The sequence below is a fragment of the Dermacentor silvarum genome, chromosome 3 (genome assembly GCF_013339745.2).
Source record: "Dermacentor silvarum isolate Dsil-2018 chromosome 3, BIME_Dsil_1.4, whole genome shotgun sequence".
In the NCBI taxonomy this organism is placed as follows: domain Eukaryota; kingdom Metazoa; phylum Arthropoda; class Arachnida; order Ixodida; family Ixodidae; genus Dermacentor; species Dermacentor silvarum.
The window spans coordinates 53,860,230-53,878,829 of record NC_051156.1 but is presented as its reverse complement, the minus strand read 5'-3'; the positions used below and the strand labels follow the sequence as shown (position 1 = coordinate 53,878,829).

The window sequence follows — 18,600 nt, the reverse complement described above, 5'->3', positions numbered from 1 at the left end:
CACTGTCCACAAGTTTTATTCATATGTGACTCGTCGAACCCTTATATTTATCAACTGTCACTGCGCTATCGCTATTTTACGCTGTCATACTTGCATTATTGTTGTTGTCAGTTGCACGACCAACATCATGTATAACTTGTTGAAGAGTAATTGCGAAGGCATGTATTAGTTACTTTGGAAAAGACTGGTCCACCAGCCGAAACGTCAGAAACATATCGTGCAAAACAACGCACACATATGTCGTACCCTTTTACCTGAAATTATATGTGCCTGCGTGCGTGTGTGCGGAGAGAGAGACAGAAACAGAGCGCTACTGAAGGGGGTCTGTTCTGGACCGCCGTCAGTTTTACTTCGTTCCTCGAAGAGGCTGTCGACGTGTGTCGAGTGAACTCCTGAACAACACTTTGCAATGTGGTGAACGCGGTTTAAATCTTGGATCCGGGTCCTCAAAGAGGTTCGACGTAATGCTAGCGCACTTCTCTCGCATTCACTGCTCAATCGCTAATGAGCTTTTCTGTTCCCTTTTTCTTCGTGAATATAAAGTAGCTAATGGAAAACTTCCGAAACTTTTGAAAAGGGAAAAAAACACACATGGCAAAACAGTGCTTTCCGGAAATTTCGGAATTAATGGAAAAGTATTTTAGCCGCTTTTAGCATACGGAAGTAAAAAAGTCGTTTCGCCCGAAAGACGAAGCGTCGATTGCGATAGAAAATTAGTAAGACAGCTATACGCAGTAAAAACAGTGGTTTCATCGGCCGTATAAACTTGTAAACATAGGCATACTAACTCAATGAACAAGCATGGTGTCACACACGCACCAAGAAGACGTGGAACATACTTCGCAGCATCCTCGACCCCCCAACCACAAAGACGGAAACAAATGCGACCCTGCAAGAACTCGTGGGAGAATACCCGGGCACCCAGGAACAACTCATACGAGAACTCAAGCAACAACACACGGGGGGGACGGACCGCGAATCCGAAACTATACCCCAGATACGGGGGGATCCCCCACCCAACGACTCGACGCGCCCATCACGTGCGAAGAAGTGTATGCGGCAACGCAGAGCTTCAAGAAGAACACGCGCGGCGCCGGGCCCCGACGGCATTCCCAACGGCATGTTAAGGAAATTTAGCGAGGAAACTATCCAAGCCATCATCCGACAATTCAACGAAGGCTGCTCCGGCGGCCGCGCGCGCCCGCGCCAATCTAGGCCTAATTACGTTTCGCACAAAGAAATCGGGAATTACGATATGTCATGAAAAGACGAGTGTCAATTCAACAGCAAGTCATACCCATAGTCAAGCAATATAAATACATCAACCTATACATAAAGGAAAGACTTACTCAAGTACACACCAAGACAACATGAAAATGAAGGGGCAGCGGAATCCAGCAATAATGAATCATAAAGCACTTTGAGGCCACAATAAATACGAGGCAGTACGTGGAATCTGGAAAGTAGTAATGGTGCCAGCGATAAGGTTGGCAAATGCCATTCTGCGCTTAAAATCTGATATCGTGTCGGAGTTGGAAATTAACGAATGATCGGTTGGCCGGTTGCCTTTGGGAGCCCCCGGTAAAACCATAAACGAGGTAGTGCAGGGTGACATGGGATCGGCGTCTTTCGAAGTCAGAGAAGTGTAGAGCAAACTTTTGAAGAAACTCTCAGGAACATGGATGGCGGCTAAAGTACACAAATATGTGTACCTGAAAAGCGTCGACACAGAACGGAGGAAGATGTCAAGAACCTTGGCAACCAAGCACAGGGTAATTGAAAGTGCAAATAGACAACCATGAATCATCAAAAAGAAAGTGAGAGAAACAGAGACAATGAATTGGATGCAAGGAATGAAGACAAAAAAACGACATCGCGATTTACAAGAATGCGAAGAAATAAATAAGACGGGAAATTCTGTAGAATAACGCAAAGGGCAGTGCCTTGCTATTTGAGGCTCGAGCTGGTTGCCCGAGGACAAAAACATACCGCAGCAAATACTCCCAACAAGATGACGCATGTGTCTTCTGCAGCCAAAGTCCCGGGACCACTCATCACTTCCTAATAGAATGCGAGCGTATTCACCGAGTGAGAACAAGGTAAGATGCACCTTGCAGAAGCGCTTGCATTTAAAGTGGACGGAAGCTCGACTGGTCAGTAGTCGAGATAAGCAAGAGACGTTTAGAGTATTGGCGGGGAAAAAAGCAGACACGAGATTTATACGACCGGAACCGTTAGACGAATAGGTAACCGTACAGGGTAGATAGAGAAGTTTTGAGTAAAAGAAAAAATAAAGATTAAGGAGATTGATGTGTACAGAAATGCTAGAATGAAAAGCATGTGTAGCATACCTGAATAATTCCAGCAGCTAGGTGACTATTTCCCATCGCCCCGCGTCAAAGGGGATGCCAATAAATCATCATAATCTATGTACAAAAATTGAGGCTTGTTGATTACATTGATACTTTGTATTTTCATGAGATCTTGTGGCGAAATTATTTTTTTCTTCGCACGGGTGTCGAGCGTAGTGGTATACGATAAACGTAAGAGCTCGGCCACAAGTACCCGTCAACAGTCGTGCTTCTCGTGCGCACGCGCTTGCAGCACCCGGTGGATCATCGAGTCCGGCCTGCCCGAGTGGAATCGGCTCAGCATCATCCAGCGGGCCAAGCAGAGGAGCCAGACCGGGGCGCAGGGGGCGCAATCCTTCACCTTCCACACCATCCGCGTGGAGGACGTGAGCGGCCTCTTCTACCTGATGGTCGCCTGCTTCTCCGTCTGCCTGCCGGCAGCCATGTTGGAGCACGTGGCGTTTGCCCTCGGCAGGTGCCGCTGCTGTCGTCGCCGCGTGCACGCCACTTGAACGTGCAGCTATACGCTCAGTTGCCGCGTACAGCTGGCGCACCCATAGCACACCTATCACCACGCGGCGGTGCACTCGCCCTTCTGCCCCAGAATTGCTTGACGAATACTTTAGAAGAGCGCATAGAAAGGCACAGAGACGCACACTACTTTGCTTGCTAACTTCAAATAAAGTTTACAATAGCTAAAAATCGTTTACTTGATCTCTGAAACGGTCTCAACCTACAATACCTTTCTCGCCTTCTCAATTTTTTTTCTTTACCAGCCTGCCACTTTTCCTGCAACACTAAGGATATCGGACCGTTCTGACAAATAAACGGCCTATTTTCTCCTTCATACAATCGTGTATTCATTCATAAAGTCTGCGAACTGAGCCTACAGTTACCCCCTCCAAGCTCTCGGCAATTTTGTCTCTTGTCTGTGCCTACTGGTGAGAGAGAATTGTTACGAAATGCATTTCATAGTAGTACGTGGCGCATCGTGTGGCAAGCACTGATATTGTCAAGATTTTAACGTCAGAGCTCCTGACGACTCAATACGAATAATTTGATTTAAAAACATCATAATAAGCAAAGCAAGTAAATCTATGTGGCCAAGGATGTTTGGCTCATAATAATTACAGTGTTTCAAAATAAGCGAAGGTTTTAGACCCCTGCTTCATATAGGATCAATCAATCTGCTTATTTCCGTCTTTCGTGTACACGATACAACGAAAATAGGTGGCAAAATAAAATCTGCTTTGTCGCAGCTTGACTGAGCTCTTGCCACTCGTACAGCAGCAAATCTGTATGCGGAAAATGAGCATACAGATAAGTTTTTCTTTTTCTCTTTACAGCTTCCAGTTCGGGTCAACAGTCTCACAGAATCCATGAGTAACATAATATTAAGTATTGAAAACAATATACACACAAAATACAAACAAAAACTACATCGAGACACGTATTAGATATCGCCATAAACATTAATCAAACATTTTAGCATAATTAAATAAATAAAGAACTATTCAAGGTACTAGGTTTTTCTTTACACTATACAAAGATCAAATATTTCCTTTTTTTCTTAGTGTCAGTGTATATATATATATATATATATATATATATATATATATATATATATATATATCGTGTATAGTATTCGTTCAGTGTAAGTGACGTTCTGTATTGAATCCTTTATGTGACATAATGCGTACGGGAGAAAGTAATTACAAAGGGTGGCTGGTACCTAAAGGGATCCAACGCTATGTTTTCCCCCTTAAATTTCGTAGGTCTAAAAACTTCTCATTTATGCCGAGTTAGGAATTTTTATACATTATTAGTAATTTGTGGATGTAAACTTTGTCTGCTTTTCAAACTTGATGCCAGATTTTCGAAAGTCAGGGCAATGAGAGAGAGCTCGGATGATTTTATCTTTTTTCATGTTTTCAAAAATGTTGGTCCTGTAAATTCGGCACCGCATCGAACAACTATATCGACACAACGAACGCGCTCAGAAAAATACTTCCCTCTTACTGTCCAAAACACCGATGACTCAAGAAACACTGGGCTGGATTATAGAAGCGTTTCATCGATCCACATTACTTACTCGAAAGTATTTCAGCCATATTTTAACCTGCAGGGGTCGAAGTGCTTCAAGGTCATCTAATAAACCTAAAAAATTACCCTTTCTATAATGACCTTCTCACAGTGGCAAGCTGCAACCCAGGTTCACTTTTACACGGATTGCTGAAAATTCTCATAAAAGTAAACGCCGAAAACTTGCTGAAAAAAAATTACCGACGATTACGATACTCTCAAATGCGAAATTTGAGTGCAGCTTATACGTGTTTTCATTTCGCGGTGTACCGGGTGTTTCACTTAACTTGGGTCAAACTTTAAAAACATGGAAATGCTACTAGCTACAGAACCCAGGTAATGATTCATTATTATAATTAAATGAAAAGTGGCAATGAAAAAATTGTAGAGCAACATGAAGAACTCCCGATACAGATTTCTGCTGCTCAGTACGTGCTACATAAAAGGGGTTTTCCGAGCGCGAAAGAAGCCCGCGAATACGCGCAAAATTGCCGCGCGATTGGCCCCTCGAGGCAGTTTGCGTGTATTCGCGGGCTTCTTGCATGCATTCTCGAAGCACACTAGAACCACGATAGCGGCGAGCACAGTCGGCGATCGTCTAAATCTGACCTGCGGGTCAAGTACCTCGGCCATAGAGAAAGAAATTCAACGAGAGGGGACACTCGGCGAAAACTGGCAACAGGAAACACGTCACGCTAGTATTGACGCCGTCCGATACCTGCCGCGAGCGTCGAAAAAAAACGTGAAATTACGTTACCAAGACATTGCCTTATTTTTTTTAATTCTTTGCCGCAAAAACTAAAAAGTTTTGCATATAAATGAACTTATACTTTGCGACTTATTTTCTTGCGTTACCTAGCGACAGGCCAATGACACGCAAGATGCATGCATCATGATGCGCCAGACACGCCACCGAAGCGAGCGAGAACGGCTGCACGTGTGAGCGCTCGCCTTTTCGGCGACCCGTCTGTCTCGTTTTTTAACGCGATAGCGTCACGGAGTAAGATAAGACAGGAGCGCCGACTCCGCTCGCCTGGAAGGGACATATTCTGAAACGCCGGTTCCTGCTTCACAGCGTGTTCGCCAGATGGCGCTACGAATGAAGAAAAACTCTGCAGCGGAGAGGCGGGCCCAACAAACCGAAGGAGCAAAGGCGCGGGGACTCTCTGGCGGCGCCTGCTTGCCTATCCGTTTTGTCGTCTGCTCCGCGCACGCCCTGACGCCTGTAGCGCACATAGCTCTTGCGGTTCACGGAGTGACGTTAGCAGGAGAAACAAGTCATGTATCATTTTATTTCATTTATTTTATACAGGCCAAACGCAGGGCATTTGTCAGGTGGCCTGCATGGAACTTTACAGGGCACAGGAAGAGAAAATAAACAAATTATGGAAACTAAGACGGAAAGAAAAACTATAGCAAGTGGTAAGGCGATATAACTGCAGCTCTGGTGGTCTCAAGCAATGACAGACGACAGCGAAAAGAAGTTTTTATGCAAAAGCTGACGTTTATCACTCTTTTTTATCTGAGCACGCATCAAGTGCTAAGATGCTTCGCTTCCCTTACGAAAATGTCAGATATGGACTGATATGAAAAAGGCCATATATGGGCATATTAAAAATTGGGCAGATATGGCCATATATGGCATATCAGGGCCATATATGGCCATATCTGCCCAATTTTTAATATGCCCATATATGGTATATAAGGGCCATATATGGCCATATATGCCCCATTTTTAATATGCCCATATATGGGCCCCTTATATGCTATATATGGCCATATCTGACCAATTTTTAATATGCCCATATATGGGCCCCTTATATGCTATATATGGCCATATCTGTCCAATTTTTAAAATGCCCATATATGCATGGCCCTCTTAATGGTTATATTTAGAATCGAATTAAACTAAAATCAGAGGTTTCACATGCCGAAACCACAATGTCATTATGAGGCACACTGTGGTAGGGACTCCGAATTAATTTTAATACCCACTGGGGTTTTTTAACGTGCGGTACACGGGAATTCTTGCATTTCGCCCCCATCGAAATGTGATCCCTGCGCTCTCGGTTTAGTAGTGCAACGCCTTAGCCATTACGCCACCACGGCAGGTTTGGAATTTTAACAGCGGAACTGTTTAAGCCGGGCGTAATGTGTCTGCTGAATCCAAAAATGTGGGCCGATTCCTGGCGGCAGTGCAGAAAGGGTCCAAGCGCAATATTATGGCACATATACCACTCTGAACTAGCGAAGCTGAGCCTGGCTAAGTCTAGCTGAGCATGGTTGGGACTACTTAAGCGTCATCGATATAGGCAATTGATAGCCAATCAATAGCTAATCGATAAATAACCAATAAATTTCGGAAAATGCTGGGGATGACTTGGTAGTGCTATATAGCCTAGCCCAAATACGTGGACAATACCTTGCGATAGCCAATCAATAGCTAATCAATCGACAAATAATCAATAAGCTCCGTGAAATGCTGGGGATGAGCCTAGCCCAAAAGCCAGGACTAGCTAGGTGGCCATCAGCTCCGCTGTCTCTTTAGCATTGCGCCTCCAGTGCAAGCTACGCTAATTTTTTATATGAATATATCTGTCACAACCGCATAAATGTAAACCACGTTTCTGTGGTGCATACCATGCAACCATGGCTGCATTACATTAAAATAACCTTATTGTATACCTGCGATCTGGATTATGTGGACCAGGGGGCTGTCAAAAAGCCAGACATAATTCGGCAAACAAGACTGTCGACCGGTTTGTGCATGAAACTGTACGACAAATGCACTGCAGTGTTTGCCCCACCATTTAAGTATGAACTGCCATTTTCAGTTTCATGTTACATATCCCTTTTTCGTGGTACCTCTGGTCTGCATGCCTTTGGTGCAAGTACAGATAGAAAGCTTTTCACATAATGCAGAATATTCAACTAAAAATGCAGGTCTTCATTACAACATATTTATTTCACTAAACTACATCTGGCGCTTTGCCTTCTCGCTTCTCAGCTCACTTAGCTTTGTCCCAATGGACAGCAACACCACCTTCTCGTTGAAGTCCACGCCCTTCTTTGCTGAGAAGGCCCTCGTGTATGCTGTAAAAGGCAAAATATGATCAGCACACACATTCATAACATATAATGTCTGATAAAGAGGAAAGCCTATGCAAGCTTAATCCAAACAATATTTTAAAGGGGGCCCTGCACTGCCTTTTCTTTTTTCGAAGCCTCAAAAACACTTTCTAAGGTGTTCGGTGCCCCCCAGGAATATATACTACTGAAAGAATTTCACCAAAAACTTAGTGGCAGCGTAGATACTATGAGTGCAATGTTTACTTTTTTTCAATTATTTCTCGAAGTCCTTCGTACCGACAGAACGAAGCGGTGCTGCTACGTCACCTGGCATCAACGTAGGCATTGATTCTATTTATGTTGTTTTAATCCTTCGATCCACAGTGTGTAATTTGGGCTCAGCAAAATTTGGCTGAGATGTTCACAGCTGCGTACGCTATCCACAGTATGTGTTTTCTTATCAAGCTGGAGGAGTGGTACACATAGTACACACAAGTACTATGCGCTCAAAACAAGTGCAAATATTTTGGCCATACTGAGATTCGAGATATATGTGCTGGCAAGCTTGCAATAAAACTGCATTGTTGAAATATTTTAACAAAACATTGTTTCATGCACTTAAATATAACTGGAACACCAATGTAATCTTTCGCACATTTTAGGAAAAAATAGGCAGTCCTAGCAAAGTTTTTATGGTCAGCTCAACTCAGACGTTCTCATGATGCCTAGGCCAGTAGCAGAACGCAAAATGTTGCCTTCACTGTGCTGCAGACGACAATTGATCACAGAGAAAGGGTTGTCTACTTGGTTTCTTTTGTAGCCCAACTAACTGCATGTCACTCGCGTTTCCAGGAGATGGAGATAGCATTTTTCAAAAATGCAATATCAACTCAGTTCTCTGCAGTACATGCATTAGCGCATGAGATCTGCATGGAACGGACTGTAAGCGATCCTTAGCTAAAACAGTTTAATACATCTCGAAACTAGCATCACCGTGAGAATTCATTTAAGGGAGTATGTCTTGCAAGCTCCCCAGCTACAATTAACAAATCGCAATATGTGCAGCAATTCCTTACATATTTGATGAGTAAAATTGTGTTAATTGTTGATTATGCACTTTCTTTTCTCATGAAGTAATCCAGCTGCAAAACGTGAATTTGAAAATTCTGTATATTCCACAAAAAAAAACACCCAAATAAATACCAACCACCTAGTGCTTGGTTTACATTCATCAAATGACCTATTAATAACAATAACTGCACTGGGCTTTTTCTCTAACAAAAGCACTGAAAAAAAAAACTCTTGCACTCATAGGTGCCTGTCAGTTGCATATAAAATTTAAGAAATAAAAGTGAAATATGCTACTGACATAACTCACACAAAATAGCTTGAAGTGCTCCAGGGTGGAGTGGAGGCCGTTGCTCACACGGGCGATGGGCACCCTTGGCCCGGTTCCCTTTGACTGAGCAGGACACGAGGGCTTGTGGTGTGAACACCGTGTTAAGCAGTGCCCGTGCCACGCCTGTTGCACTTTTCCCAAAGTGCTCGAGGCTGCAGAGAACACCTTTTTCAGCAAATATTCCTGATGCTGGTTCTAGCTCCACAACCTCGAAAAAAATATATATATTATATATACATATATAGTTCAAGTGTTTGTAAAGAATTGTCAAGACAAATAAGGAAAAACAATATTAAATTGTGGGGTTTAATGTTAGGTAGAGCACTGCGGGTTGCAAAGGAAGCCACAGTAGACGGCACCAAATTAATCCCACGTGGGGCTAATTAATGTGCACCTCAACGTTACACGATGGGTTCTTGCATTTCACTCCCATAAAAATGTGGCTGCACACCTGAGAATGAAACCCATGGCCTTCTCATCATCATCACAGCCTATTTTTATGTCCACTGCAAGAGGAAGGCCTCTCCCTGCGACCTCTAATCACCCGTCTTGTGCTAGCTGATTCTAACTTGCGCCTGCAAATTTCCTAACTTCATCACCCTACCTAGTTTTTTGCCGTCCTCGACTGCGCTTCCCTTTTCTTCTGTACCCATTCTGCAACTCTAATGGTCCACCGGTTATCCACCCCTCTATCACGTGGCCTGCCCAGCTCCATTTTATTTCTCTCAATGTCAATTAGAATAACGGCTATCCCAGTTTGCTCTCTGATCCACACCGCTCTCTTCCTGTCTCTTAATGTTAGGTCTTCTACTCAGCAGCAAAATGCCTTATCCAAAGAGGCACCATGCATCCACACGAGACAATGCAGGCTATGTTCAACCACCATAGCGTCAACTTCTATCACCACAGCCATACAAACGTCTAATAACGTCTAATGTAGAGCTACTATAATGCAACTTGAGAAACGAAAACTATGGATTACAGGTTAAAAATACTGCACATATTAGTTGTCTTTCAAATGAGATGTACGAAGGTAACTTTTATTTTATAATCATTGATCTACGTATAAAAGCAGATCCTGGCCTTTGACACACATTGCATTTATATTTAATATTGACTACATGGTCCCACACTAGCCTTCATTGATGCATGAAAAGCATTGCGAAACTCCCTTTAACAACTTTGATGTAACAGTAAACTTCAACCTGATTCCCCACTACTCTTCAGTATGTGCTGAAGATGAAGGACAGCAGAAAGGAAGGTATTCTTTTAAAATGTGCACGAACAGAGCAAGTGCTTAAGCTAAGATATACCCACTCACATGATACTGAAGTAATCAGCCCTGAATGTGTGACATTAACGAAAATATTTACCCCAGGGTCACTCCATGTATATAAAAGCTGCGTTGATGTTTCTCCATTTGGAGCAGAGGACGGCATAAGGGGCTTCCTGAGAGGGATAGGGCTTTGATCTTCCAATCCTTCCTCCACTCGAACATGTATGTCTGGAACATGCTCCTCCACAACGCCCAGGCTATGTGAATGGATCTGTTGCTCCACCATGGCAGGTTGTAAATGGCTGACATCATTTTCCTAAAAGCTCGTCCCCAAGGCTTTCAGCGCATCTGTCAGCACTCTTGGTTTTCTGCAACTCCAGTGCTTCCACCAGGCTTTCGGCTCTCTTGAGGAAACCATCAAGCTCTAGATAAATTGAAAATTATGTTAATCACAGTTATTAATCATATTTGAAAATACAACGCATGGCAGCATATGAAAGAAAGGAGTCTTTAGATTTCCTTTTTAAAAAAAGAGTGAGTTGAACTGCAGAGTGAAAGACTAAGTGGCATGTGTTCAACCGGATACACAGCCTATGTATGGCTTGAAAGTTGCAACGGATGCTTGCGTTAAGAGTTTCTAATGCCACGTGACCACTACCTGCGATTTTCGTTAAGGGTGGAGGAGTCCTGTGCAAAGAAGCTACGCTCCATTTATTGTAAGTTTTGGACAGGTCACATATATAAGAGGATATCATCAGCAATCCTTTATGCATATGACAAATTCTGGCCACATATACTGGGTGCTTTTGCAATGACATTAACCAATTTTTAAAAGTCAGCTGTGGCAGATAGCACAATTCTAATCCTTAAGCTGGAATGCTCAAACAGACGAACATTAAGTACACAAGAAATTGAAATGCATAATTGACTAATTAACCAAACATGGACTATGTTTTTAGCTAAAAACCTTACGGCACATATTGTAATTTACAAATTGTAGCCAGCGAGTGCACACCAGATCCACTTGGAACGAATTGTCAGGATGATACCAGTTTCAAGATATTAGTTCCCGAACTTTACAAAGAAATACATTGGCGGTCCAATTACTTTAGTGGTTCAATGCATAAAATGACGTTTTGTTAAAAAAAGTAAATGGAGCGACAGCACAACCTTACTGCAAATGTGATGGCACCATATCTTGAAAATGGTGTCATACACTGAATTCTTTTCAAGTGGATGTGCCTTGCAGCCTCACTGGCTACAGTTTGCAGATGGAAATATGTACTATAAGGTAATTATTAAAATCTTAATTATTGTTTTTGTTCATTAGCCAATAATGCATGTTCATTTCTCACACAAATAATGTCCACCTCTTCTAGTAGACCAACTCAAGGACTGCGATTGAGCTATCTGCCACAGGCGATTTTTAAACATTGCTAAAATTCTTCACAGAAACACCTGGCATATAGTGCAGTTGTAGTGTAAGAAAATAATACAGCAAAATAAGTGAGACAAAAATATTCGATTAAAGTTGCTCAAGCTTGTTCTCCACTCTACTTTGTCCTGTAAAAATGATGCTATACATTATTACCTAACACTTAACTACGCACATATTACATGTTCAATTTTGTAAAAAAAATGTTATGAGAACAGGAAGTTTCAATTCACAGAAGTAAGCAGTGGTCACTACAAAACTTTTCAAATACTTCTTGTATCGTCTTGATGAATCCATGAATTTACAGAGGTGAGAAATAAATAGCATAGTTGAACGCACTGAACAAGTAGGTTTACTAAGGTGCTGGTCATTGCAAAAATGCAATTAAATAAATTTGTTGATGTTCTTGAAGGGACACTAAAGGAAAAATATTAAGTCATATTGAATGGAATAATTAGGCTTCTGTAATAAAGAATTTGTCATTCGTAGTCTGAACACAGCTTGTAAACACGAAAATGATAAAAATCAAAGTGGCGCCACCTGCTGTGGACTACGGTACCTCATCATGTCGAAAAGCGAGCAGTTAAACACAAGAGCACTTTGACTGCAAGTAGCTAGGGTGCAATTTATTGCAGAAGATATTAATACGCTAAGTGACAGAGGTAAAAGCAGTCATGTCAACCATGCTCTAAAGAGAGTATGTCCATTCCTACCTGTTCCTGTATACAGTATGCACAATGTGTTGCCATGTACGCACTTTAGAAGAAAGTAAACACCAGTTGGTCACTAAAAATAAATGCCAACTGGCTTTTACTTTGTTATGATATAGACTGAACAATTGTTTAGAGAAAGTTTCAAATCAAGATCCCCACATCAAGAAAGCTTCTACGGTTAGAACACCAGAAATATAAGTTAGCTAGCATTTGTTTGGCATGGAAAACACAGAAGAAACCACCGTAAAGAAAGACACTTGGTAGAAACAACATTCACCCTAGTCCCCTTTTTCATTTTCTTTTGTTGCTTACATAGTGATCTAGTCACAAATGAAGCTACTGTACCAACTTTATGGTTGAATAAAGGAAATGGCAAGTTTATGAATATGAAATATTAAGACTTACTCTGGTACTTCTTTAACTTCGTTTTCAATGCAGCGTTTTCAGCTTTCAACGCTGCAATCTCTTTTTGCTGCTTGCATTCTTTTGCATCTCTAATTTCACCCAGGAGGTCTGCATCAAGTTGGCGCTTTCGGGATGCTTCTTTCTAAAGTTTTAACAAGAATAATATCAAGGCACTATTATTTCAGTCAGCTCAACTTACTCAAGGAGAGTGAAATCTATTCCAGCATCTTAACAAGAGTGACCAATAACATCAGCGATAGGAAATACTATAAAACAAAACACGAACATTCACCTATTTATGGCAACAAAATGCCATAAATGAGTACATAAATATTTTGTTTACTTTTCCATTTTTGTTTTAAACGAAGGACAGAGACCTCGAAACCCTAGAATAAAGAAATCAGGCCCAACTCATCCACTATGACTATCCAAGTGCACGAATAGTTGAAACGTGTCATGCATGAGGTGTGTGCTTAAGCCACTGTTGTTTCACGCTTTCCCTCTGGACATGTAGCACCTTCTGGCGGTGACGGCATATGTCTACGCGCATACCCAGTTGCAAATAACCCGAACTGAAATCAAATAGGTTCATAGAAAAGTGGCACATAACCCCAGTAGCCCATTGCTAACACTTGATTGATATATGTTACAACTCCCAGGTATGAATAAGACGTACTGTCGTATAATATTGCTGCTGGTACGTGGTTTGCATGAGTTGTACATAAAAATTGGAGTATAGAAGTTGTAGGATGGCTGCAAAGAAGGGGACAAAATAATGTGGGATCTGCAGAGCATGTGGCAAACTGCAGTCTTGCACTCTCATACGCAGCAAGCACCTGATGCTCGGAGAGCAGTATCTGCTTCGGCTGGTGGAAGGTGTAGTATGGTCACACATCACAATGGCCGAAACAGACACCACTCTCCTAGCGCAATCGTTTGCATTCCTTGCGATTCGGACAGCAGGCTGGCCAGAAGTGGGCATAGTGGCAGACACATGAGCATCAAAATACATGCGTGCACAATAGAGAGTTTTAGTTTAGCGTACGCTATACCATTGCGTATGCTATAAAATACCGGGTCGTCACCTGCTTGTTTTTTAACCGCTTTACGAGGCTTTCGGCTATGCTAGGATATTAGCATTTCAGGGAATCCCACAAGCTGCAACCGCGATATTTGCGACTGAAAGATAGCTTGTACTTGGTGGTAGCAAGACCTTACAGGTGCCGCCTTCCTGCAAGCTTTCGCAATACCTGCGCTTGCACAATCTTGGAGTGTGCAGAGGAAAAGGGAAGGTATCGGCTGATGCATCGCCCCGGTTCTAAGTGACACTTTTCTGGCCAGCTGTGACCACTATCTTGCAAGGAAGCTCAGCCAGACGAACACAGTAAAGGTGATGCTATACTGTGGACGACTTTTTAATATTTTACAGCGCTAACCCTTCTGACACTCAGCCTGCTGCTGCCTTAATTTTTCAGGTATTTCGCACTGAATTACGTTATTTTGAATTACCACGTATAATCCGTCAGATAACAGACTACGCTTCTTAGACTTCGAACTCTTGTTCTCAGAAAGCCATGTTTGTTGGGGCTATGCTCCTCGGTCTTGCGAGGGTCTGCTTCCCTTTTCCTCTGCACACTCCAAGATTGCGAAGCGTGGTATTGCGAAAGCTTGCATGAAGGCAGCACTTGTAAGGTCTTGTTACCACTAAGTACAAGCTAGCTTTCATCGCAAGTATCGCGGTTACAGCTTGCGGGATTCCCTGAAATGCTATTATCTAGCATAGCCGAAAGCCTCGTAAAGGGGTTAAAAAACAAGCTCCCGACAGCAGCCCAGCATGGGGTCGACTCATGGCAAACTGTTACGGTTATTTCTTATGTACATAAGGTTGCCCATAACCTCAAAAAAGTGGTCAGCAGAGCAGATGTTAGGTTGCTGTTCACAGCCCGAAACAAGCTAAGTAGCATGTGTCGACAGGTCAATCGTGAGACCAAGGCCACAATAAGTTGCAGGAAGCATAGGAAGCCTGCATTAAAAAATGCTGTGAATCCGTTGTTTACAAGATTCCCCCCCCCCCCCTTGTCTTGTGGGCGTTTCTAAATTGGGCAAACTGGCCGGTGCGTTGATGTACACATGGGCGAGCACGCGAACAAAATTGAAAAGAAGGCCAGTGGTAGTCAACTGTCACTGCATTGAATGCGGCTGCGAGCTGTTTTTCGGAGATCTGATTTTCTTATCAAAGTACCGGGATGAACGTGCTCGTCTAGTGTCAGATCCACAGTAGTTGAGAGGCATGCGTAAGCCTACCCTCCATTTTCCTTCGTTAAAAGGAGATAACGTACCTGAGTAGCTAATTTGAAGTTAGATTCTGCGCATGCTGATTTTGATTTTTCTGTCATTTCCTTGTGATAGTGGCCGTCTATTTATGTATGACGACTGAAGCAATAAACACATATGGTTGTTAGTCAGCGCCCATGTCTGTGCTCTCCATTCGCCCTGTTCAACGCTGTTTCGTCTTCTCGTAATCCGAGATGGTCGAACGACATGTCTGGAACACTTGACATAGAATGACCCATAAAGCATCAAGCAAGGTACAAGTGATGCAACTTGCACATGTGAACATGAAACAGCCGTGTGTAATGTAGAAGTGGGCTATCTCAATGCCACTGAACTTAGCGGATGACCATGAAGAGTTCCTGTACTTCTCCGCAGCATCTTAGCTCCACGAGAGCTATTACTCATGACAATACCCATGGCAATGCAAATTTTACTTGACAGCATTAGGCACCATTGACGTATTTAACATACAAGGAAGTTCTAGATTTCCCCCAAAAAAAGTGTCACCATCAACCAGTGCTTTAGATGATTCTATGCTGAAACAGCATGACTGAACCAAAACATCCACAGAAACAAATACCACTGAACAGCACTCCTGTAGTATTTGGTACTAAATTATGGGGTTTTACATGCCAAAACCACGATCTGATTACGAGACACGCCGTAGTGGGGGACACCGGAATAATTTGGACCACCTGAGGTTCTTTAAATGCACCTAAATCTAAGTAGACAGGTGTTTTCACATTTCGCCCTCAACGAAATGCTGCCGCAGTGGCCGGAATTAGATTCCGCGACATTGTGCTTAGCAGCCCTACACCATAACCACTAGGCAGCCACAGCAGGCTCGTATTTGGTTTTCTGTGTGTCCCTGTTTCAATTGCGTTGTTTGAGCATAGTTCTAAAGATGAACTAACTAACCCTCACCAAGATGTTACTAATTGCAGATAATGCTTCAAACAATAAATCAACCTGGTTACTACATAATAGTGGGGTATTTGTGACAGCCAAACTCGCTTGTCATTAGCATATGGTTCGACACTGAGAACTGTCACTTAAATCCACTTACTAATTAAATGACAGTTAAAAAAGCACTATGTAAAGAGCTGAGAGACAGAAACAAGGAGAGGCAGAGAGGTTAACCAGGCGGACGTCCGCTTGGATCTATGTATGGGGGAGAGGGATTAAAAGAAAAAAAAGGAAAGGCAAAAGGTGCGAGATGGTCACTCGCACGTTGTAGGCGCAGGGTGTGTTATAAATGCCTTTCCAAGTCCTTTGATTACAGAAAAGTCATGCGAGCACCCGCATCTTTTTGCGTCTCTAAAGCGTCAACCGTCCATTTGGTGGAGTGTGCTCCATGATGTTGGACAACAAAGCGGGTGCAGTGGCAAAGGAGGCTCTTCACAATTACAGTGGTCACATATAGGGGAGTCAGCCATACCAATGAGGAAGCAGTATGATCTAATGAAAGCTACATCTAGTCATAGGAACCACAACAGTTTAGTGTCACACTAAAAGAAGTTTGGTGGTAATCGAAGCGGCAGTAATGGTTCAACCATGCACAAACAACGGCTGCAATATTGCAGAGTACTTGAAAGAATATAAAGAACAATATCATAGCGTAATTATTTTGCGCTAAAAGAAGCGGACAAAAAAGGGGGTACCAGCACACACGAACCGATTCATGTGTTCAGTACGTACCACCTTTCTTTGTTCGCGTCTTCTTGCACAAAAAAAGAAAGAAATCGCAATGCACAACCGACTCGCCCAAATCCCCACTTTGACCTTCATACTTTTTTTAGAATCCCCAGCAGTCGACCTGTTTTGCTCTGAAATTGTTTTTTCCATTTTCTTTAAGAGCATTTGCTTGTCGTCTGAAATGAAGTATAATATGCACTGTTCATAAAACACGCATTAGTGTAGGTTATCGATGACGGAAGGGTATTGATTATTCACACAACGTGTTACTTTCCAGGTTGAGTGCGCTTTCAAAATTTTTAAACGCAATTAAGAACTGTATTCTGTGAAGGGAAGCTACCAAGAACGTGCTAGCAGCATGCAAGGTATTGTTACTGACAGCGACATATTAAAAACGAACATACGGTAAACAACGACGGCACGATACAATATTAAGTAGCTCCTTAACCGTGTTACCATTCTAAAGTTTCCATGAGTCGTGCTTCGTGCCTAGATTTCAACTTCTAGACAAAGGTACAACACATCAGCGGTTGGTGAACCATTTTAATTAAGCCTGTCGGTTTTCCACAACATGTTATGATTCCTTGTTTAACACTGGCGCTATATATTATGGCACACGAAAAGCAAAAGGGGACATTTCAACATTTACGATCAACAATAGCACTTACCAGAGGTAGCGACGAGCCGTGCTGCGTAGATTTCCAAGTCATGCCACTGAACATGCACTTTTGAGCCTTCCGAAAGCTCTCCACCCGAGTCGGTCGTTATCGAGTTCATTCTCACTACATCGTAAGATTTCTCTTCTTCAAAATACACTATTCCGTAGGACATCGCAAGAGTGCAGTAGGTTCAAGGCACTATGGCAAGAGCTTCTAAACAAGCGCAACGTGACCGCTACAACTCTCCACGTGCAATGTCCACGTGCACAAACAAATAGTCGATGTCGATGCGGCGTTTTGCTGTAGATCTAGTTGGTAAAAAAAAAGTTTTTTTTTTCGCGAACGTAGAATTTTGTTAGGAGTTGGCAAAAAAAGTGTCTTCATCCACGGACGTATATATATTTTTTTTAATATTTATTAGAAGAACGCGTAAGTACTAATTATGTTGCGTGCAAGTTTACGCCTCAGCGACGACCTCCTCTGGGTAACGATTACAAATCTCGAAGGTTATAATTTTGTTGGCAGTATGCGGAGCAAGCGATTGATAGAACCGAAAACACGTCTGGACGTCAGGTTTTGGACATCACCGTGTGCAAAACCTACGGCCAGACGTGTTTTTGTCTCTCGTATTCACACCCACCGCATGCAAGCTACAAAAGCATGGCCTTCAAGATCCGTATTTGTTAACCAGAGGGGGCCGTTGCTGGAAACTTGCTGTGGCTGCGAGATTAGTCTCATCACCATCATAATTTTAATGAAAAGAATGAAAAATCTTGACAATAAGCACGTTAACGTATCCGGAATATTGCTACTAAAGTCATTTGTCTGAGTCATTTTCTGAGGACTTCGTGGACAGTCTTTGGCGTATTTGGTCGATGATCAAGCGCAACCAGCAAACGTGCTAAGCTTCTACGTCTCAAGTTCCGATTCCAGCTTTTAAATAATGAATGGAACGGAAATAGCAGGCGATTCCTATCGTTCTCAGACATCAGACCCACTAGAAGAAAACATAGTAGACACTTAAAAGAATGTAGATTCCACAATGATACATTTAATTCCTCGTTTTCCCCACAGACAACAACAGAGTGGAATGCACTACCTGAACACGTCGTTAGTAGTAGTTCAGCTGATACGTTTGTCTCAAGACTAACTAATGATATTTCTGTATTAGGTAGAAAAAAT

The 18,600-nt window shown here is 42.6% G+C and overlaps 2 protein-coding genes across 2 annotated transcripts in view; one reads left to right on the top strand and one right to left on the bottom strand.

Annotated features, from left to right (window-relative positions):
• LOC125944229 (uncharacterized) overlaps positions 1-2,863 on the top strand; it is an 87,537-nt gene extending 84,674 nt beyond the window's left edge. Inside the window, exon 4 of the mRNA XM_049664555.1 lies at positions 2,605-2,863. Within this exon, the coding sequence (XP_049520512.1) occupies positions 2,605-2,863 (259 nt within the window). The remainder of the gene's footprint in view (positions 1-2,604) is intronic.
• A 4,544-nt stretch (positions 2,864-7,407) lies between these two features.
• On the bottom strand, positions 7,408-10,414 carry LOC125944228 (uncharacterized). Its single transcript, XM_049664554.1, has 3 exons — positions 10,275-10,414; positions 8,881-9,053; positions 7,408-7,526 (listed from the first exon to the last, which is right to left on the bottom strand). The coding sequence occupies exons 1-3, from the start codon at positions 10,412-10,414 to the stop codon at positions 7,408-7,410; spliced, it is 432 nt and encodes a 143-aa protein (XP_049520511.1).
• Positions 10,415-18,600: the final 8,186 nt, after the last annotated feature.

Excerpts from the sequence above, each read along its gene's own strand:
- LOC125944228 (XM_049664554.1), bottom strand. The coding sequence starts at position 10,414 with ATGTTCCAGACATACATGTTCGAGTGGAGGAAGGATTGGAAGATCAAA. Across the intron at positions 9,054-10,274 it reads ATACATGGAGTGACCCTGGG|CCTCGAGCACTTTGGGAAAA; the intron begins GTAAATATTTTC and ends TGTTCTCTGCAG. Across the intron at positions 7,527-8,880 it reads AGCACTTCAAGCTATTTTGT|CATACACGAGGGCCTTCTCA; the intron begins GTGAGTTATGTC and ends TGCCTTTTACAG.